The sequence below is a fragment of the Fistularia commersonii genome, chromosome 10, assembly GCF_037954325.1.
Source record: "Fistularia commersonii isolate RoL2024-O1a breed Wild chromosome 10, RoL_Fcom_v1.0, whole genome shotgun sequence".
Taxonomy (NCBI): Eukaryota; Metazoa; Chordata; class Actinopteri; order Syngnathiformes; family Fistulariidae; genus Fistularia; species Fistularia commersonii.
Window position 1 is genome coordinate 4,484,101 of NC_141293.1, and position 23,588 is coordinate 4,507,688.

At 38.9% G+C, this 23,588-nt stretch overlaps 2 protein-coding genes across 2 annotated transcripts in view; one reads left to right on the plus strand and one right to left on the minus strand.

Annotated features, from left to right (window-relative positions):
* The window catches only part of pigk (phosphatidylinositol glycan anchor biosynthesis, class K), a 63,858-nt gene extending 60,391 nt beyond the window's left edge, over positions 1-3,467 (plus strand). Inside the window, exon 11 of the mRNA XM_086153399.1 lies at positions 2,437-3,467. Coding sequence (XP_086009525.1) covers positions 2,437-2,553 — 117 coding nt within the window. The 3' untranslated portion in view covers positions 2,554-3,467. The remainder of the gene's footprint in view (positions 1-2,436) is intronic.
* Positions 3,468-20,777: 17,310 nt separating this feature from the next.
* The window catches only part of st6galnac5a (ST6 (alpha-N-acetyl-neuraminyl-2,3-beta-galactosyl-1,3)-N-acetylgalactosaminide alpha-2,6-sialyltransferase 5a), a 96,391-nt gene continuing 93,580 nt past the window's right edge, over positions 20,778-23,588 (minus strand). The window contains exon 5 of the mRNA XM_086153400.1: positions 20,778-21,732. Within this exon, the coding sequence (XP_086009526.1) occupies positions 21,474-21,732 (259 nt within the window). The 3' untranslated portion in view covers positions 20,778-21,473. The remainder of the gene's footprint in view (positions 21,733-23,588) is intronic.

The window sequence follows — 23,588 nt, forward strand, 5'->3', positions numbered from 1 at the left end:
TGAAACGTCCATCAGCATCACTGTGTTCAAAGAACAAAACCATGCAAAACATCATTTTCACACAAAAAGAAAAACATAATAATGAATACTGACTGCAAATCAGTGTGACTTCTGCTGTTGCCTTTGAGAGACCAGTTCAGAAATGCACAGCTTCACCTTGGCAAGTGTCACTCATGTCATTTTCACAACAAAATCTGTTCCTTTTCTGCGTTTTTCTGTCCAGCACCCTCCAAAAGGAACTATATATCTCGCAAAGACATAGTTTCGCCTGTGCCAGACTAGAATTGCTCAACTTGGCATAGCAAATCATGCAGTTAAGACGCCGACTCCTGTCACGTTCCGTTATACAGGTGAATCCATATTGCACATATTCATCCGACCACTTTTTTTTTTTTTTTTTGCTCGACATAACTAGTATGAAGGGATTACGTACCATCACGACAGTCACAAGTTGATGACCAAGCGCACCAAAATCCCTGCAGCACAGATAGACCAAGCTATGTAGCAAGATCACCTCCAGCCAATGATGGCCAAGTCATCACAAATGATATGAGTCAGGTGTGTGTCTTGACCTCTGCCAGACCCCCGAGGTTTGATCGAACTCAGGTTAAGAACTACTTTCCTTGAGTGTTCTCTCCCTAGATCTCCGGAGACTCCCCGGGAATGACGTCACAGACGGTATTAAAGGGCCAGCGCCCTTGCCGGGACCAATTGGGAACTGCGACCAATTACCAAAAATTCTCCCAGCTGCTCGTAACTACCTGCAACATATACCGTATTTTCTGGACTATAAGGCGCTACTTTTTTCCTAGGTTTTGAACCATGAGGCGTATACAAAAGTACGGCTATTCTGTGGATTTTTCTTCCACCGCTAGGGAGCGGAAGTAGAACCCAATATAAGATAAGACGTATAAATCAATGCAAAGAAGAATAGCAGAAAGAGCAGATAAAAAGCAGAGAGAACACGAACGACATTTTCGAATCATCGCCCCTTCATCATGGAAACCACAAGACGACGCTCGTATGATGCAAGTTTTAAGTTGAAGGCCATCGAGCTTGCTATCCACGAAGGAAAACCGCGCTGCGGCACGCAAGCTTAGCGTCAATGAATCTATGGTAAGATGTTGCCAAAAGTCGAAAAAAGCTTTCAGAGGACATAAAAGCAGGTGGCCTGAACTTGAAAATGTCCTGGAGGACATTTCTTTTCAACATAGATATCTGCGGCTTATAGCTTGGTGCGGCTTGTATATATATTTTTTTTTACCTTTTCTTTTTTAAATAGAGCAGATGCGGCTTATTTACAGGTGCGCTCTATAGTCCAGAAAATACGATAGTTGGGGAAACAGCGCTGCAGAAGAAAACACCCCAAAACACACACAACGACCGCCAGGGACATAACATAAGATAAACTTCATTGGTCCCCATCAGGGAAATTCTTTTGTCACAGCAGCGTAACAGTTATAGTGTCAATAAATATGAATACAGAGACAGTGAGAAGACAATGAGACGATAGCAAAGACATCCACAAATAAATAGACAGCAGAGAAAACATCATTATCAAGGATACGTTTTAATTATAAATATGAACAGTGTGGCAGTGCGACTTGCTGTCTAACTCACAAAGTGCAGGTGAAAAGTTGAGCGCAGTTTGAATTGGTAGTGAGTACATGTGCAAAATGAGCGCAACACTGGCTCTGCTGCAGTTAAAGTGCAAAATAGGAGTGTCAGCTGTTAGGAAAATTTGGAAAAAGTGGGGATAGAAAATGGGTAGATGGATGGATGGACTTCCACAATTCCATGAAAATAAATACACAGCAGAGTAAACAAAAACAACAACGTCAAGGATAAGAATGGACAACGGAATGGGGGGACAGAAAAAAAAAAAGCAAAGTTGAAAACAACCAGAATGACAACAACAAGGATAGGAACAGAAACAAAGTGACAATAGCAGTGACAAAAATAAAAAAAAATAAGTAGGATGCAAGTGGACTGAGACCAGCAAGGATAAAAAAAGTAAACAATGGAGTTTGGGTATGACACGTGTGAATGAGTGAGGTTGTTGTAGCACAGATGCACCTCTGGACGGTCAAGAGTTTTGTTCTGTTCTCCAGTCGTGGGGTTCCTCACTAGCTCATCATCACTGTTAAATATTTTCCATGGTGTCTCTTGAGGATTTGTTCACTGCACTTCATATTTCCTACTCTGTTCTGTGTGTGTGTATGTATTCCTCCACCGTAGAGCTAATACTGCACCAAAAGCATATTCCCCACAATTGGAGAAGCAATGCATTAATGGTACGTGGAGATAAAGTGTGTTTTCTGTGTGAATGTGTCAATCGACAACGGCCTCAGCAGGAGATATGCGCATGATTTCTAACCTGCACTCTCTCCCATTCCCTCCCCTGTTTCCGTGTCACCCCTCCACCCTCCTGTGCAGAAACCCAAGCAGAAAGACTGGCACCCCCCTGACGGCTTCATCCTGGGCCTGTGGACGCTAATCCTCCTGGTGTTTTTCAAGACGTACGGCATCAAGCACCTCAAACACATCTTCTGAGGCTCGTCCGTGTGTCTGTCACACACACCCAGCTCCAACAGTTTGATTGTTTATTTCTTATTTTGACTAATGGGGAAACGGTTTATTGCGCATTTTGGGAGCAAGACTTGTATGTCCATCCTCCGTCCCCCAGTCCATCCTGTTATAATTGCACCGCTCTCGGCTAGAACCCGCCGAATTGAGACGTCGGATAAGAATTAAATCTCTTTCTGAGCGCGTCGCTCTGCATATTTCAGCTCCCTTTTTTTTTTTTTTTCATTTGTTGTTTGTTTAAGTGCTACTCAGAGAGAGGGATGCAGGATGAGGACCGGCTGTGACGAGGCTGCGGGGAGATTTCAGTGTGATATCTCCTCTGTCCATATACATTACACCCCTTGACCGTCATATCGCGCCCGTGACGGATAACAATCCTGTGTAATATAATCGCGCGTGATGGAGCTGTCCGCTTCCCCCCATCTGCCAAATTGCCTTCCCACCCTCCCCCCGTGGAAGCAGCCATTAGCTCCCCGGCCGTGTACTCGGTACGCTCCTGGATGATGGACAGCTATTTTCCCGGCCCGTTCCCAGTCCGGCGCTCCGGCGATAAGTGAGTGATAAGCTAGTAAGCTGCCGGACGTCCCGAATGAATCTCCCCTGCGTTCATGATGCGCTTTCTTCTTTCTCTCACCGAGCAGCATTAGCGCGATTTATGCTGAAAGCATGCGGATTGAACGGGTTGCAGGGTTTTTATTTATTTATTAATCTATCTCAAGCTCGACTCCGCATCCGTCAGATGCCCTGGAGCCACTCTTCCCCCTTCAGGCCGAGCGGGGATGCATGTACAGATTAACTGTTTCGGGCCCCCGGGGGCCTTGTCCTGCCCTGGCGTGTTTTGTATTTTGTTTTTATGCAAATAAACTTCTTGAATTTGTCCACAGTAAAGTGCACAGTGACTTATTTCAATTCAAAGGTCGGTAAAACGTCTCACAAAAAGCTAACATAATACAATATATTAAAATAATAATAGTAATTAATAATTAGAATTTATAAATATAATACATCAAATATATATATTATATGAATAAAAAAAATGGATACATACATATATGTTATTGATTTGCTATTTATCTATATAACTGCTATAGAAAAAAATCCCCTTTTAGTTTTCAGCCATTTTTTTGCATCTTTCCAGGTCTTTCACTGCTCAATCCCTTATTTGACTTTTTTTCTAAGATGAAAATACATATAAGATAAACTTTATTGATCTCCAGGGGGAAACTCTTTTGTCACAGCAGCATAACAGTTAAGTGTCAAAAAATATGAATTGAAAAATCAATGGAGACAATAAGAAGACCGTTAGAAAAAGCAAAATATATTCACAAATAAATAGACAAAAGAAGAACAACAACAGCAACAACATCAAGGATAAGAATGAACAACAGAATGTAAAAAAAAAAGACCGTAAAGGTGAAAATAGACAGAGGCGACAACATAGATTGACAATAGCAAAGACAAGAATAAAATATATAAACAAAAAATAGGCAGGATGCGAGTGGGCTGACATGTTTTACTCCTTACAGTTTTAAAATAATAAGGGGCTTATTTATTCCACATTTTTTGAAACCGAAAAGAAGATTCAGGACGTATTGAGTGAAGTTAGTTTGTGTGAGAAAGGCGGATACAAAGAATACGGTTAAATGGTGATTCGCTGTGGCAACTCCTGAAGGGAAAAGATGATGATTTATTCTACATTTTTTGGTCAATATTTTTTCATCTTTTAATTTTTTGTTTATTTTCTTCAGTTAAAGTCATATCCAGCAGACTGCTTTGAGATAATTTCCATTCAACTTGTGTTATTTTTTGCAACATCTGATCAGATATCTTATTGAAGACATCTGAACACGTGTGTGTGTGTGTGTGTGTGTGTGTGTGTGTGGAGGGTACCATCACGTTGTGCCCAGGGGCCTCATACATTCTTGATCCCGCGCCTGAGCAGAAGATGGATGGGTCTGAAATGAAACTAAATGTATGTGGAAGGCGGCTGCCGCATCAGCCAACGGCTACCTCTTCTTTTATACATTATTAATGCAACACTTATTTCTCCCTCCACTTTCCTCCCTGTTATTTCCTGTAATCTTATTCCCGGCGCCTCCCGTTTGCGGAGATCAAGGATGTTTCATTTCCTCATTTGGTGAGATTTCTTGATGCCCCGATTAAAGATGAAACACGGAATCAAAGGAATATATTTGTCGTTAACTGCTTGTAACTGATTATAGCGACTTTCCTTCATTATTCTGTAATACTATTTAAAGACACCAGATCCGCTTTTTTTTTGCTTTTTTAACCATTAAAAAGATAGACTCTTGAAGTCACGTCTGGTGGAGCAGATAGTCTCAAGCTAATTTTGTACCACAAAAGCATGCTTAGAGAATGGGAGCACTTGATTTGACACACACACACACACACACACACACACACACACACACCTGCTCTGTTGTTTCCTTACTGGAAACATTTCAAAGAAAAAAGTGAGTGTTTGTTTCTTTTTTAGAGTTTCTTTACTGCCGAAGCTATTGGATCCAGTCCTTTTGGTGCAAATTGGCTAAATTTAAAAAGGCGGTAAACCAGTGAGGCACAAATGAAGTGTTTGCTCTAAAAAAAAAAAAAAAAAATGAAATCAGCTTGTTTTCTTTTTAGTCTCTCTTCGCTTGGACCTGACCCGAGTGCGGTTGTCCTCAAAGTGGTGGGAATTTTTTTTCTTATAACAATAACTAATGGTAAGGCTTGAAAACCATAAGCTAAAAAAACAACACATACATGCTGTTGTCTCTACTCAAATGCGTGAACATGTATGATGCATCTTTAGTTTTTAATCTTTCAACAAAATACATATCCATATAAAACATGGGCCTCTTTGCCTTATTCACACGGCACTCCAATGTCATTATTATGATGGCAATTTCAGGAGCAAGCTTTTCTTTTTTTACACCTTGTGTAACAATAACCATGGAATAAATGCTGCATTACATTGCATACAAATTAATATTGAACATTAATATAACGTAATTTCAGGACTATTGAGCGCATCTTAAAATAAGCCGCACCAGCTAATATTATAAAAAATATAAATAACAAAAAAAATGTTTATGTTTATGTGTATATATATATATATATATATATATATATATATATATATTTTTTTTTTTTTTTTGGCGGCATGCAGCTTGTTAGCAAAATTTTGCAACATTGTTGTTGAAGCCGAAGTATTCGAAGCATGTGGAAGAAGTAGCGTCTTATAGTCTGTAGATTACGTTTAGTTAAAAGAAACCTGAAAATCAAGAAGAACTTAGCCCAAGGGTATTCAGCCTCTACTAGAAAGTGGATGAATAAATCACAAAATCACAAAAAAAAACATTCAAAAATGATATGGTGATTTTTTTTTTTTTTTTTATGTGGAATTTCCCTGAAATCGTCAAGAATGAGCTCAAGCTCATACAAAACAGATTTTTTTTTTTTCAAAATGCATATTTCCCTTTATAACAGCAATACAATGGAAATAAAATTACCAAAAAAATGTAAGGAAAATAACTGAGAAGAAAAGAACAGCAAGAATGTTCTCAAAAAATAAATGCAAGAAAATACAAAAAAATAAAAAAATAAAAAATAGGAAGGAAAATAGTCAGCATAAAATTACCAGGCACATTTTGAAAAAATACAAAAAAGTACAAAAAGGAATGGAACAGCTTTAGAATTTCATGGTCATTTTATGGTCGGATGTGTCGGAGCTAAATGTTTTGGCGGTGTGAAGCTCGTTAGCCAGAAAAAATCCATAAATTAGCCTCAATGTTGTTTAAGCTGCATAGTGAAAAAAGTAGCAGCTTATAATATGGAAATAACGGTTCTGTTAAATATCATAAACCATGGATATCTATTGCGGTGTAGATATTTGCGTATGAAACAAATGTGTTTAAAGAACATTTGAGATTTAAAGTTTATTACCAACACTGAATACGCAAGTGTTATAGCTAATAACTCCAAGCAGACATAAAAGAGTCTTTTTATTTCGTTAGTCATACATATAACTCATTGAACATTCATATATAGAAACACTAAAGGCCGATACAATCAAGCAACATTTCATTTTTTTTTCTAAAATACCTACTTCTGCACTTATTGGTAATTATGTTCAGGTCTAAATAGAAAGAGTCACAATTGAAATTCATTGAATCAATTTAATTCACTGTGCATTTGTTGCCTGTTCATATATATATATATATATATATATATATATATATATATATATATATTGTTTATATTGTCTTTTTCTCTCCATGTAATATAAAAGTATGGCAAAATGGCAAAATAAGTGAAGCTGTAATATATCACAGAGGTTTACATGAGTTTTGTAGCGTCAGTTTTGTAGCGTCCATGACAAATAATATTAAAAATTATTATAAAAAAAATGGATGAAATTACACCCTAAAAATATTGTTGAGTTAAAAGAGAAAATTTGTCACTGTGGGAAAATTTGTCACTTGAATTTATCAGAAAATTGATTGGTAGCATGTAAAGGAAGCGGTATATTGGTGGCTATTCTGATTATTAAATCAATCTTTTTAACTTTGCCTTTTTTTCTCCTATGTTGCGGTTTTCATAGAAATAGGAAAAGAAAAGACCATCTTAACAATGTCACCAGACATCTCTTCATTAAAAAAATCATTTTGTTTTCAAATTTTGAAGCAAAAAGTACATTGCTAAGTTTCCTTTTCATTTTTTCCTTACCTTTTTTCTTTTTTTGAACCCCCTGTATAAAACCCCAGATGCATGAAATAACACGCGGGCGGCACTAACACAAAGATTTGATTTCCGGCAGGGTTCCACAAAATATTGTTCCGAGGGCCGCGAGTCTGAGACCCCTGCTTTAGGTTCACACTGGGAATCAGTGATACGTTAAAAAAATGTAAAATATGACCAGTTTTGCTTCATAACAAGGCAAGATTGTGAGTGAAAACCTTGTCAGTTCACTAGGAGAGGATGCCACCGCAAACCCGAATATTTTATCATCAAAAGACACGTCGACAGGATTCACCGCAGCCCCTTTTTTTTTTTTTTTTTTTTCCCCCGCCAAAAATATCTGCTGCTCTCGACGGACTGGAGCAGCCCTCTATCCCCTCGCGAAGAGGAGCTCTTGCGTGACGTGTCACGGTTCGCAGATATTCGCAGCTTATTTTTGATCGGCTCCCCGTCCGTATCCCGGCCTTCTAGGGGGAAAATCCTCTGCAGAGGGGCATTTCATTTACATGTCGCTTCGTGTTTTCCTTGTATCCTACAACAGATTTCTGCAGTCGCTTCCCGCGAGGTCCAAACACTTTGTACTCTCCGTCTGTGCGCTGCATCTACGTCACATCTGCCCAAGAGCTCCTGGACCAGGAGGCGGCGACTCGTGGCTCCCTGTATCTTTTGAAAATAATGTTCGGGTATGCAATTAAAATGTTTTATTATTTTTTCTAAATATAAGTAAATGCAATAAATTAATAAAAAAATATAATAAATTAATATACGAAATAAATAAACTATGAAGTATAAATTATAGCAAATTATTTTCATATTTACCAATACATAGGAATAGATAAGCATGAAGGAATGAAATAGACATTGAGTATTTCACTGAGTATTTCATAATTTTTACTTTATTTAGTTCATTTTTTGAAATGGCATTTTAAATGGGAAGATTATGGCGATCTTGTAACATCTAAATAAAATGTGTTAAAAATATTTTTGTTTCTCTTGCACGTGCCAGTAAAAGGATTTTTGGTTTGCTGCTGGTTGATACTTTTTTTTTTTTTTTCTGTAAATACAAGATGATGAGATGTACTTTAAGTATCTCATTCTTGGGAAATTGCAGCAAGACATCCAAGGACAAGACAGTGAAGGGGAGCTAAAAATAGAAGAAAAAAATAACCAATTAAATGAATAAACCCTGATGTGTAGAGGTATAAAGTATAATCTATAAAAAAAGTCTTTTATATTAACTGTACACAAGAATAAATAATGAACAAGAAGGACTCAAATAGAGTATTTTACTTAAAATTAACCTTCAACCCGATGTAATTCTTTTTGGAGTTCAAAATGTTTTGTTGCGTACAGAAATGTAATTTCTTTTTATCTGCGGGGAGGAAACAGCTCCAAATGGCTCTTTGAGTGCTAAAGGTTACCGACCCTTAGGTTATATTTGGGGCAATTATTAATTAACACCATTGATTTTACATTATTCTTGAGAACATTGAGACCACTTGGCATATTGATATCCTCTCCTGATTAAAAAAATCTTTGTAAGTTAATATTACAAATGATACATGTTCCCAATTGTAGGGAATGCTTTAAAAATACATTTAATGCAAAAAGGAGTGATAGAATTGCCTTTTTTTGATGGGGCCTATTGCCATGGTAGTGACTGGGGTTATTTTTACAAAAGTGAATTAGCAATCTTTTCTTTTTCTTCTTTGGGGGGAGGAAACAGTCGGGTTCAAGCGTCTGACAATGTAAGAGGACTCTTAAAAAATGATGCCACAACAAAAAAGGCTGCAACATCCATGCAAATCGAATGTACTACCATACATCGTTGAAAACAGGGTTTACGACGACCGCCATCGGTGCAGATGACCTGCAGGGTACCAGTTGGCATTGTTGCTGCTTTGGGTGGAAGAAGGATCGGAGGAAGGCGTTTTCGGAATCCGAGTGAGAAGAGGAAAGGCGGCAGGGCGGGAATGAGAGGAGGGACTTTGAATATGGATGGAGTGAAAGAAGACATGGAGTCAGTTGGTGTGAGAGAAGAGGATACAGAGAACAGGGTTGGATGGAAGAGGTTGATTCGCTGTGGTCCCTAAAGGGAGCAGCCCAGAGGAAAAGAAGGGTAGGATAAAATAAGATAGGATAGGATAAGATAAAAGACAGGGAAAAGATAGGGTACGATAAAACAAAAATTTATGAGATGGGATGAAATAAGACGAGATAAAACCAAAAATACATGAAATTAGAGAATCGGAATCAGAAAAAAAATGTCTTGCCCTCGAGGGGCAGTTGAAGAGCACATGGGGTAGCACAGCATCCGAGCACAGGTCCAACATCTATAGATATAAGAAATGTATACATATAAATAAAATAAAGGTAAAACAAAAACTGAGGTAAAAGTAAAGGTGAAAACACCAACATCTGCATACAGTGTACCGTCAATTTTTCGTTACGTTCCAAGAAAAGTGAATTTCAAAGTAGAGATGTGATTATTTTGATGGTATTTATAGATATATTAACGCTCAACAAACTTCCCCACAACCTTTTAAGAACCTCCCATAAACTATTAGCAACCCAGCATCGACTGTAATACGCTTCCTACACTCTTATACAGTAGACAATAATTGTAACATACAATAAACATTGAAATACAATACAAAAAGTACAGTAAATGAGTAAATTAAAAATCCCATAAAACAGTATTGATGTTTACGCAAACGGCAGCAACGTTGACCAGGACATTGTATGCTGGGCACAACCTACAAGGAGATCAGCTGCTTCTCTCCATGAACCAATCAACATGAGGGGCCGAACAAAAATCAGCCAATAGGATACGAAGCACGAGCCTGCTTAGCCAATGTTATTCCAGATGAGATCTCGCGTGGGTACATTGGTAGGTAGCGAGAGTTTGCGATGCTGGGTATCTTTGTTTGTTTAGCAAAGGAGATCTTGTATTTTATTTATCTTATAAAATGAATTTTAGTTTAACTTTTCAATATTTTTACTGTTGAATATAGCTATTTCATCACAAAAAAAAAATTCAAATACTGCAAAAAAAAACAAACAATAAAAAACAAAACGCTAAAAATCCAAATAGCGAGAGTCCACTGCATATGTAGGTACATATCATACAGGATGGTAAGATAAGATAGGATTAATACAAGACTGGATAGATTAAGATAAAGTGAAATAGGATTAAGATTGACAGGCGATCAGTCCAAGGTGAGTCCCACCTCTCGTCCAATCACAGCTGGAAAAGGCTCCCGACCCTCGGCGCAACGGATGAATGAAATACAGGCGATCGCTGTAAGAGTAAGCGAATGGTAGTTTTATCTCCCGACATTCCCATCGGTCAAGCAGAACGGCTCTGAAAATTCCTGGAAAAGAAATCAAAAGAGTTGTCAGAAAGGACTCTCGTCACTTTTACCGTCTGTGCCGTTTTCAATGTCAGCTTTATTTTGAACTGAGGACCCTTCATTTTTATCTAAAAGCAAAGGATACAGTGCTCGCCGCGCTTGGTTTTCATCCAGTCAAGGCCGATTTCACGATACCGGCTATTTTAAACGGAGTTTAATAGATGAGCGCCCGGTTCAAATACCATCCTGGGTCACCTCGTAAATTCACAGGGATGTTTCTGGACGCCAATGGATCAATCGGCAGGTCACATCTCTTAAGTCCTCTAAGAAATAGATATGAGGTGTCAGATTGCCATGGTAACACAGCACAACATTTTTTTTCTCCCAGGAGGAAGATATTAGCGGCGCTCACTGCCCGCATTGACTGTTCGCCACTGAAAACTCCAACAAACCCAAATGTCAAATCCCGCAGTGTTTATAATACTCCTTTCCCGAGATATCCTTTTTTTTTTATTTTTCTAAAGACCTACTTTTTAAAAAAACTGACAAACCATCATGACCCAGTTCAGTCTTATCTATAAATCACAAGCGGAGTGAATCTGTGAATAAATGAACGCTCTGGACTGCTTTAACCGCCATCCCTGCATCGCTTCGTATTATCTTGAGAGGGTGCAAAGGTTCATGCAGAAAGGCGTGCGTACTTTTGCATTAAAACATTACACCGTCCTCATTATTGAAAATGATTGCTGAAAACTTTTATTTCACTGCTATTCTTTTATAAGCCAGCTCGACAGCCAGACCCGTCTCTAGACGGAAATATGATAACACAGAGCACCTCAGACTATATACCTTTTCACGTTCACGTCATGCCGATGGTCATGGAGCACTTGAGCCTCCGCACAGCAGAGCGATATCGGCCGCTGCCATCACTGAGGTCGAGATCGGAGTCCAATAATGTGACTAAGAAGATAAAGAAAAAGGGGGAACAGCAACTCCAAATCCGAGACCACAGTGCTCAACTGGAAACAGGAAGAGTGCCCATTCCGGGTCGGGGAAGAGGTCCTGCCCCAAGTGAAGGAGTTCAGGCATCTCGGGGTCTCGTTTTTGAGTGAGGTAAGGATGGAGCGGGAGATGGACAGGCGGACTCTGTACTGATCTGTCTTGGTGCAGAAGGAACTGTACCAGAAGGCAAATCTGGTGAATCTACGTTCCTACCCTCACCTATGGTCACAAGCCGTGGGTTGTAACCGAATGAACAAGATCATGGATACAAGCGGCAGAAATTTGTTTTCTCTGAAGGGTGGCCAGACTTTCCCTTCAAGATAGGGTGTAGAAGTTCGACCATCTGGGAGGAGCTTGGAGTAGAGTCACCGCTCCGCTGCATAAAGAGGAGTCAGATGAGGTAGCCTGGGTATGTCCATCTTGGAGGAGGCCACAGGGAAGCTCCAGGACACGGTGGAGAGACTATGTCTCCAGGCTGAACTGGGAATTCCTTAGGATCCCCTCGGAAGAGCTAGACCATGTGGCTGGGGAAAGAGAAGTCTGGGCCACTCTGCCCCCACGACCCTATTTTGGATAACTGGAGGAAGATGGATGGAAAAAAAGTCCCCCAAAAGTAAATAACTGAAAGGTCCCTCCAAGTTGGTTAGATCCACATCCAGGCATGTGAGTTTGACTTGAAAAGACATCATTTACGCCGTTTTTAGAGTCTAAATACTCACCGCAGACTTTTAGCTTAGAGCTGAAGTAGGTGCTGAGACCCTGAAGGCTGCCCAAATACAATTTTGTTCTCGCTCGCTTCCTGTGAGAACAGGAAGTTATTTCCAGCCCTTGCATTTCGTACATGGTGAATTGAAGTCCTCACAGGCCCCGCCTGATGTGGCATGTCGCACTTGCAGGCATAATTGCGACAAAGGGGGGACAACGGTGGAGAGTGAGTCATATCTGCCGTTGCGCTACCTCTTGACTAGGTCTTCATTGTAGATCCAATAAATAAAGGTTAAATTAAAGGGAAAAAAATGTTGGTGGTTGTTTGGTGGTGTTAAATGTGAAGATGGAGCGCAGCAGGTGAGCACTGCTGGGGTGGATTTCCTCCCGTCGCTCAACTTCTTGTACATCTGTACATTCCGATTGACCTTTGTGAATTTGTTGTGAACCCCACCTTTTGCCTCCGTGCCCTTCTTTCCATGAAGTGCAAGCCACAGTCTTTATATGCTGACAGTACATTTTCATACTTTCCCGCTTGAAGGGGAGCGAGAACTCTAAACCGTGATACCAGAACTCTACAGCCCCTTTCATACTGTAGGAACTTCTTGAAGTTCCCAGAACCTTTTCAGGAACTAGACCATTTCATGTTGCATTCAGTCGGAGCAGGAACTGGGAACTATGGTCCTTCAGTTCCTACTAACAAGAGGCACCCCAGAAGCTGCATTTCCTAAGGACACTTAGGAGGAACAACCTCACCTAGGAGTTTCTAGTGTCCTTCTATCACTGCACTGGGTAGTCTGTCCTGAGCTGTGGAGTCACTTTGGTTTGTGTGGTTCGCCAGCAGCAAAATAGCAGAGAGGACCATAAACATTGCCCAAAAAATGATGGGTCATCCTGTCCCATCACTCGAGGACATCATGACACACTCTGCCTCAGGAGAGCCCACAGTATCCTCAGAGATCCATTCCACCTCTGCCACAACCTACTCCAACTGCTGCCCTCAAGGAGGGGGTTGAGGACAATCAAAAACAAAAACAAACAGATTGAAAAACAATTTCTACTCCAGAGCGGTCACCACACTAGATTCGGCACAACCCTGAACACTTGAGCCTTACATCCAGTACTGTGTTTTTCTCTTTTTTCCTTTTTTTCCTACATATTTATCTATTTATTCTTCTATAACAAGGGTGTCAAACTCAAATACACATTGGGCCAAAATTCAAAACCAGGATAAAGTCATGGGCCAACATTGATATAAAAATCTTCTTCCAGATATAACTACGAACCCCTTCATTCTGGACCCAAACAACTTTTGCTTAAAAACTAAATGTGGGGTTCATAGCATTGTCTAATGTTGCACTCTTTAGTTATGGCCACATTGGCTCCACATACAAGACAAACATGCCTGTCTTTAACATATGTAAACAGATATTCTGCTTCCCACATGTCCTGAAAGCTCAATTTTTTTGCCTTTGTTTTTGCCATTTTTAGGAGGGGTAGCAGGGTGCCAGTATTAGCATAAGGTCACTATGAGTACTGTCAACAGAGGAGAAGGTGTTTATGGATCCTGTTGTGATTTTCGCACCAAAACACCAGCAGAACATTCTGGGATTTGTAGTATTAGTGGGACATGCGCTCTAATAGTCATTTGGTATAACTTTGCGGGCCAAATATAATTACACTGTGGGCCACATTTGGCCCGCGGGCCAGAGTTTGACAGCTATGTTCTGGATGTTATTTTATATTTTTTGTCTCTTATTTTATCTGTTTTATATCTCCAACCCAGAGATGCTGCTGTTGTCATATTGTTCTGTTGCATCCAGCCTCTTAAGGTTGGTTTGTTTTTGATGACGCTATCTCTAAATTTTGTTGCGTCTATGTTACAACAATAAAATGCTTTAATCCCTGAATCTTGAATTATTTTTTCACCTCCTCCAAAGTGGGGTCTTTTCACGTTGCCACAGAAACTCCTATGACGTAGATGCTTGGTTCTTAGAGGAAAATCATAAGCCACAACCATTCCCAGGTAATTCTTGCGTGGTGTTATTATCAAAAACTACTGTGTTCACCCGCTGTTTTCTTGCCACAAAACGAATAGAAGCTGTGTCAAAAGAAGCAACAAAGAAGTCCGACCTCCTCTAGCCTGCTGCGCCACTGTGGGCTTCCAAGGCTCACAGCTGAACATAAACATTTTTGCAGAAATAAGCATGGGGTTAGCGTTCTCTCACGGTCAGGCTGTTCCGGGAGAAATGAACCCCCGACAACTTATTGTATCGTCCGTGGTTATACTTACCACCATGCAGAACATAAAAGTGTGGCACTGGGACAGTGACGTGTGGTCTGGAAATAGTGTGAGATAAATATAAACGTTTTTCCACTGATCTGATTTGTAAATGTATTTTCTGTATGATTCCTATCCTATAAATGTTCTTAAGAGCAAATCGCTCAATTCGTGCATTTCCTGATCGAATATAAACCAAGGTACTGCAGCGGGGCTCACCTCTGCACACACAGTCCCTCATGAACTGGGTTGCCTATAGAATATTTGTAGAAAGATTTTTATGTTATTATATAGACCACCACCTTCTACAAGCTGTGTAATGTTTTTTGTGCAAGTGTGTGATACAATTATTTCCGCTGATTGGAAAATACACATTAGAGAAAAGTTGGTGAAGAGGTGAGGCAGACAATACCGTGCCTCACCTGCAGGGGGCGTATATGAGCTGGCAGATGCGAGGAACTGCTGTCCCTTTAAAATGCCATGTAGGATAAAATAAATCGGATAAATAAAAGAAAACAAGGGAGTGTTTACAACAAAGCACCAGAGCTTTTGGTGGAGAAGTCTGTAAAGACCACAAATTGCTTTCAGTTTTATGAGAAAATTAGACTATCGGAAACAAGCAACTCTTTTGAGTTCTTACAATTGTAAACTATTATTTCAATGGAAGTCGGTGCCTGACTGCCCTCACTGAAGGAGTTCTTGGAACGCATCGAACACGGTTCTTGGAATGTTCCTGCCCGGAAGCGATGAATCATGTAATTTATGTCATGTCATGTCATGTCACGGTGTTGTGTATTACCAGAAGAGCAGTCATTTTCTCCTTTTTTATTTGTTTGTCTGTGTTTTGCTAAATGTCGGACAGTACCTACAGTGATGGTGGAAGGCTGCGGCTGAGGAACCGGACTATCGTTCTCTGAAACGAAAAACAAAGTGGTGTGATGTGGTTTCCGCTCCCTGGTGTCGGCAGCAGGTACGTTGCTGGATTCAAGAAAAATCTACGCGTGTGAGTTTTTAATGGACACCACTAAGTAACAACAGCTGTTCATGTTGTTAAAAATTACTTTTAAATATGAACATCCTGTTAATAATCGCTGAAGATAAGTTGTGTGGGAAGATGAACAACATTAGCCGGCTTTCTCGACCTATTTCTTTCTTTTTTGGATGCTATCCTCTGCCAGTTGTTCTAATTTCATTTTGCTGATTTATTTATTTACCCATCTTTTTATTTATTTATTCATACTCTGTCGACTTTGGGTCTTTGCTTCTGGTGACTACTAGCTAATAGAGTTGTTTAGCCTGGTTAGCTCAGCGTGAGATAACGTCATTTGTGGCTTCTTATTCGAGAAAATAAACTAAACTAAATAATTAGAATAACAGTTCACTTTCCTCGCCCCCTTGGATGTGTAGCCTTATTAGGTCAATGAGACTAAACTTAGCAGAAAAGCTCCGCAGCGATTTTAGCACATCCTAGGTGCCAGTCAGCGAGTTGCCAGGTGAAAATTTGAATAAATCTCGCCATCCCAGATTGAAATTATACGCCTGATGTCTCCCGTCTCCCCCGACGAGCTCACAGGGACAATGGCTATTTAAATGATGTGGACAGAAGGTGATGGCATCACAACGGAAAGAATAAGGTTTAACTATTCCTTTACTGACTGGGGTATCTCAAACATCTAACATGCCTCAGCCTGTCACCATGTTGCTGTAAAATCAATCGAAGCTGTTTTCAGTCATTATATTTTTTGACAATTCAAGCTTTATTTATTTATTTATTTATTTATTTATTTATTTATCTATCTATCTATCTATCTATCTATCTATCTATCTATCTATCTATCTATCTATCTATCTATCTATCTATCTATCTATCTATCTATCTATCTATCTATCTATCTATCTATCTATCTATCTATCCATCTACATACATACATACATACATACATATATACTGCTCAAAAAAATAAAGGGAACACTTGAACAACACAATGTAACTCCAAGTCAATCACACTTCTGTCCACTCAGGAAGCAACACAGATTCATTTTGACTTGTTTTAAGGACATTACATCAAAGTTGGATCAGCCTGGAGTTTGTTTTTACACTTTAATTTTGAGTGTGATTCCTAATCCAGACCTCCATGGGTTAATACATTTGATTTCCATCGATCATTTTTGTGTGATTTTGTTGTCAGCACATTCAACTGTGTAAAGAGCAAAGTATTTCATAAGAATATTTCATTCGTTTAGATCTAGGATGTGTTTTTTAAGTGTTCCCTTTATTTTTTTGAGCAGTGTATATATATATATACACACACATACATACATATATATATATATAAATATATATATAAATACATACACACACATATATATATACATATATATTTGACCATTTATAAACCAAATTAACTATTTAACTGGGAATACTGTTCTTACTTATAATACTGAAAGTAAGCATTAGCTCAATTGTATTAATTTAACTTAATAAAAAAATGCTGAAAGCCTGAAAGATGATAATTCACAAAGATATCAAAGATGAATTGCCACGGATTAATTAGGTGATCATTCATGTAGATTATAAAGCTTTTATAATATTAGATATGATTATAGTCAACTTTATTTTCATTACACATACTAAAAAGCAACAGGTGACGGTACGATGAATAAATTAACAATATATACAGGACTATCTCAGAAAATTAGAATATTGTGACAAAGTTCTTTATCTTCTGTAATGCAATTAAAAAAAACAAAAAATACTTTTTCATGATATTCTAATATTTTGAGAGAGGACTTTTGAGTTTTCTTAAGATTTAAGCCATAATCAGCAATATTTAAATAATAAAAGGCTTGCAATATTTCAGTTAATTTGTAATGAATCCAGAATGTATGAAATTTTTGTTTTTGTAATTACATTACAGAAAATAAAGAACTTTATCACAATATTCTAATTTTCTGAGACAGTCCTGAACATGGTATATTATGTTGGTTTAATAATTGAAAATTACATGTTTTTTTTCCTTTCCTGACAATTATGTCAATAAAATTATGTTAGTATAATGAATATCTGCAAATTACAGGGGATGATTTTTTATCTGTACTTTCCTGACAATGTATACCAGGGGTGTCAAACACACGGCCCGCGGGCCGGAACCGGCCCGCAAAGGGGTTCGACCTGGCCCGCAGGATAATTTGAAAGTGAAAAAATGCATAAAAGACAAGGATTTATTTATTTTCGCTAGGGGGCGCACTATTTTGGTCAGAGTAGATGGCAATCTGCATCACTGAGACGGACCAATCAGCAGACGTTATCAATGTACCACCTGCTGCTTGTAATGACGTTTTTTCTACCCTGTTCTCCACCTCCCCGCTACGCCCTCATTAGCCAAAATGTCATTATCAAAACAGAAAAGTAGTGAAAGAGTGTAAAATTTTCAAAGAAAAATTGACTACGTCCTATATATTTACGGAGAAACCTTTGTGCTTGGCGTGTTTGCAACAAGTTTTGGTATTTAAGGAATATAATATTCTGCGCCACTACGAGACTCATCAGAGTGAAAAATATGACAGCTTGCAAAGACAACTGAGAAGAGATAAGATCAACGAATTGCTGGCGGATCTGAGGAAACAGCGTCCACTTTCACCGATAGCCGAGAAATCAGCGAAGCAGCGGAACTGAAGCCAGCTAGTTAATTGATAGCGAAAATTTGCAATTTAAAGTTAGTCGCCAGCTTCACTACAAACGAGTATGGTGGAATTCAATTTTCATGCAACTCCATACATTTTCTGTATGTATTGTATATGTATGCATGTTTCATGTATGAAGTTTACACATTTACAGGACAGGTGAACACTTTCTTCTCACTCATTTAATAGCACTCTTTTTAGTTTGTAGGGTGTAGGCAGGGATTCAATTCAGATTTTATATGCACATGTGTAAATGGTTTAAAAATCCCTTTCTTTATAAGTCTCCTTTAATCTTAAAGCACATTACTATATTTTTCAATACCAGTTACTAAAATTTTGTGCCTTTGTACAATCAGTTGGGATCGCAGGATCACATGATTGCAATGCATACATGTGAATGATAGAAGTTAATTGCACTTTTATCTAAAAAAATATGAAGTGTTTCATGAAATGTTTTGTAAAAGGATTGTTCATGAAATTCCAAGATTTTCCTAATGTCCTTGTACTTCTTTACACCAAAACAGAGGAAAGACATAATAATTTGGTTACTTATTGCTGAGTATGCTATCATTTTAATGGTCCGGCCCACTTGACATCTACCTAGGCCGTTTGTGGCCCGTGATGAGAAATGAGTTTGACACCCCTGATGTATACACTAAGTAAGAACAGACCATGAAAGGAATCAGAAGGTGCTGTTTTAATAAATATATTAGACCTTAGTACAGAGTTAAATAGAGCAAAAGTAAATGATTTAAGAAAGAAAGAAGAGCAAATTCACACCGCGCCTTTTTACAAGCGGCTCGGAAAATCGATACAGAGATCTGAAAAATTAAACACAAGAGCGACTGGAGACTCCATCGTGTTTTCGCTTCTGTCCCCGAACCCATTACCTCCAGGAACTCTGCGGCGGAAACGCCGACACATCCGGCCTGGAGGGTCTCCGCTCTTGCTTCCCACATTACGGCGAAGAGGGCGGATTCAACAGGGGACTCGGCCGCCGGGGTCGGATCATTATCATAACGGCGCGTCTCATCGCTTCTGCCTGACTGGCACCTGATTCTTATTCATGGAGAAAGAGGCGGGCGGGGGTCGAGGCCGGATGCGGCGTCTTCCGCTAAGCACATAAAATACATCCTCGGCAGAGCGGCGTATCACATACTCGTCGGTTTAACTGAAAAAGAAGACATGCTATTCTTCGGGAATGCCGTAATTCTCCGGGAAGCGGCGTCAGGTGAAAATAGTAGGATGGATGGCGCCGCCGCCTCCCCTGCACTCCGTCTTAATCTCACACTTGTCTTGCGTGACACGGCAGCGTGTTTCCATGGAAATCCAGCCTGTAGTTTCATAAATCGCAGCATTAAGTGGTGACAGGGTTTCCGGAGCCGCCTCATGATGCATTTCCTGAAGTGCAAACACACACACACACACACACACACACTCACACACATACACACCTGTGGGAAGCGCAGGTGTATAGATACAGTTGACGCTTTGCAAGTTTACAGTCAGGTGGCTGGTTATATCACTTTTTGAATAGTCAAACAGAAAAGCTTTGCAGTGAAAAAAAAAAAAAATTGCGAGAATTAAATTTATTGCCTATTAAATAAATTTGCAGGAAAGGATGTAATAATGTGACTCAAGCTGTGATTGGTTGACAGTCATTGGACTTGGACTTGTACCATAATACATATTTATGTATATACAGGACTGTCTCAGAAAATTAGATTATTGTGATAAAGTTCTTTATCTTCTGTAATACAATTATAAAAACAAAAATATCATACATTCTGGATTCATGACAAATCAACTGAAATATTGCAAGCCTTTTATCATTTTAATATTGCAGATTATGGCTTACATCTTAAGAAAACTCAAAAATCCTATCTCAAAATAATTTAATTGCATTACAGACAATAAAGAACTTTATCACAATATTCTAATTTTCTGAGACAGTCATATATATATATATATATATGTATACAGCACACAAAACCCATGATATAGTCATATATACTTATATAAAATATGAAATACAATACAATAAAAACAATTAAAATAAATGAATAGATACATTGTACAATCATTTTGAGGAATTATCAAATCTTTCACATTTTTTTTTAATGACATTAACGACTGACTAGTCAGCTAGTTGTTTATCAAGCATTTAGCATGAAGTTCATCCAAACTGAAGTTGATTGCATATTGAATTTCTGATAAAAGATAGTAATGTCACATAACATTTAGTTGGGTGAGAATCATTGGATGAATGATATATAGATATTTATATATAACACTATCATGGGTCTTCATATTGTATACCATAAATTGCAAAAACAGTAATCCTTTCCACAACAACAAAAATTGAGTTTCTGGAAATTACAATTTAAAAAAACAAATATGTTAAATTTAAAAGATGTCAAGAAATGTTTGATTTTTTTTTTTTTTTTTTCCAATGATGAAATTATGAGATCAGCCTTAAAATGACTGACTAGGCCGCTAGTTATTTATCAAGCAATTAGCAAGAATTTCATTGAAATTAAATAAAAAATGCAGTATACATGTGAACCAGTTTGGGGTTTCCACAAACAAAACATTTTCGATTTGTATTAAAACATTTTAATCACATATTTATTTTCCTTGCAATAAAACATCGAATAGACTTTACTGTAAAATCCTGTTTGTTGAAAGTCACCTCTATCCCAATATATGACCAGAACTCCGGAACGTTTAAAATACCCAATATCCGAGACTATTATTTAATTTTTCACACGGCCAAATCGAACCGCTCTTTGCGCCTTCAGATAATTTGCTTTTCCTCCGCATCGATTCTCCATCGGACTCCAGTCAGAGTCAAAAAAAGCACAACACACTCGAAAACGAACAACGCATGCTTTCGGGGTTGGTGTGTGAAGGCGTTGCCTCATTTTCAAACTAGCAGGAACGGGTCAGGATCAACGCCATTTTGATTGTTTTCGTCCTTTCAGCCAAGGGTCCGGTCAACGCCAACGCCAACGCCAACGCCAACGCCAACGCCAACGCCAACGCCAACGCCAACGCCGATGAACGGTCCTTCTTTTTCCCCCAAAACTTCTGTGACGACTCCGGTGTTAACCTAGCGCCAGTCATGTTCTCAGGGGTTCCACCTCCGCCGCCACGGCCGTCCCACCCAGGGTCCGATTGGCTGAAAGGGGCGGGGGGCTCCAGTCCGGCTGGTAGAAGTGGATGTCAAACGTCCGTGCCCAGTTGGCAAAGACCCGCTTCTCCGTGATGAAGCGATGATGGCTGCCGCGCCGCCCACGCTCATGGGATATGTACATGGCGCATTCGTCCGGGCCGCGAGGCTCGTAGTAATGGTAGGGAACGGACTGGTGCTGAGGCTCCCTGCCGGGAGACGGAAACAACAGAGAGATGACATTTAAAGAAAGATTTAATGAGTCATTGAGTTTCGCGCGGTAATGTTTTCCCATATCCTGCGGAGAGGCTGCTATGACTGTTTGATCTGCGATCATTAGTTCCAGCCGCGGAGACGTTTCGAAGCGCCTAAACCAGCTCCGTGGTGGATTAAAAGACAAAAAAAAAAGAAAAAAAAAAAAATCATCACTTTTAGTCCCGACAGTAATATTTTTCATCAACTTTATTTCATAATATTCCGTTAAATTTCAATGGCTGACAAAGTCCTTTCTACGACATTTGTCCATGTCTGCCTTCACATGGGCTACGCAAGCAAAAAGGCAGTACCTTTTTTTTTTTTTTTTTTTTTTTTTAAATTCTACCATTAGTCACAATCTTTTCATTTGTATAAATGTAGAGCGGCCTTGACTTATCCGATTGTGAGTCGCTCCGGTGTTTCATTAGTTTGATCCGCGGGATCCGGAGCTCCGGTAAGCAGTGCTTTCACCTCTCTGGCCCGGCGTCCAACCGACATCCGCGCTTTTTAACAGTCGGTTGTTAAGTGCTGTTTTTCTTTCGCAGGGATTTATTCCGTTTTGAAAGGCAAGAATTGCCTACACATGTGTTAATGTCATTTTTTTTTTTTTTTTTTAAATGACCTCCACCGGCACTGATATTCAAGGACAGCGTTGCTGGATCCTTGGCTGAGCCTACCCAGGATGATTGTGATTGGTTTTTAAGGAACACAAACAAACTCTGGTATCTCCGCTCCTTAAATGGCAATTGAGCATTTGCAGCGTTAAACTATTAACACAGTGCGATCTGCCTACAAAAATGTTTAAATGTCATATTTTAGCGAGTTCGCTACCAACCGTAGTTTTAGAAATCCAGCCATGGTGGCCAAAAGTGCTTATCTTGCCGAGTTGAAGCGTTTTTGACAAACTTGTAAATAAATGGAGATTTTTAAAAGCTGGTTTGTGGTGCTAAAACATGCTGAATACAATGTGATTCTACACAAAAACAGAAAATACAATATCCAATTTTCGAAGATGCAACGATTCAGGTGATTTCTTATTACCAGACTACAAAAATGTATTATTCCTTTTTTTAAAAATTGGTGATGGCAAAATCAAACCGGTTTAAAAAAAAATTAAAATAATATTTGAGCTAAAAAAAAAAAATCTCCTGATCCCCCCAATTCAGTTCTGACCATGAACCTTCTCTTGATTCTGTGATCATCCTTGTCACACAAAATCCAAGTGAAGGGCAGAATGTACTTTTTAGATTTTTTTTTTTTTATTTTATTGTATTTTTTTTCACTTTATTTTATTTTATTTTATTTTATTTTATTTTATTTTATTTTCATTCTCATTTCACTGTATGTCTCACTGAAACATACAGTAAAATAACACCAGGTTAAAATGGAACTTTCGGTAAATGAGTGATACAGTCAACTGTTCCCTTCGTAAATAGATGATATATTCCTACATAATCAGTTACAGTCAGGAATAAAGAAGCGACCAACATTTTACAGTTGGTTCTTTTATTGACCCGTTGCTCGTTCAATGAAATGTCCCGGTCGAAGGGTTCGGGGAAACGGGTTTGATTTAAAGCGTTGAGCTCTGCCAAAGAAGCCGACCGTAGCCGTTGCCAACGCTGTTCAGCCCGTCTTTGTCTGATTCCTTCAGCTGGCCTCTGATCCAAATTGTGAATCTCAATTAATGAGCTGTAAAATTAGCTGCAAATGTTCTTTCCATTAGAGCTAAGGTGAATATCATGGTTAAAAAGAAAGAAAAAAAAAAAAAGATTTCTTTGAAGCCTTTTTCAAACAAGCGGCATTGCCATGG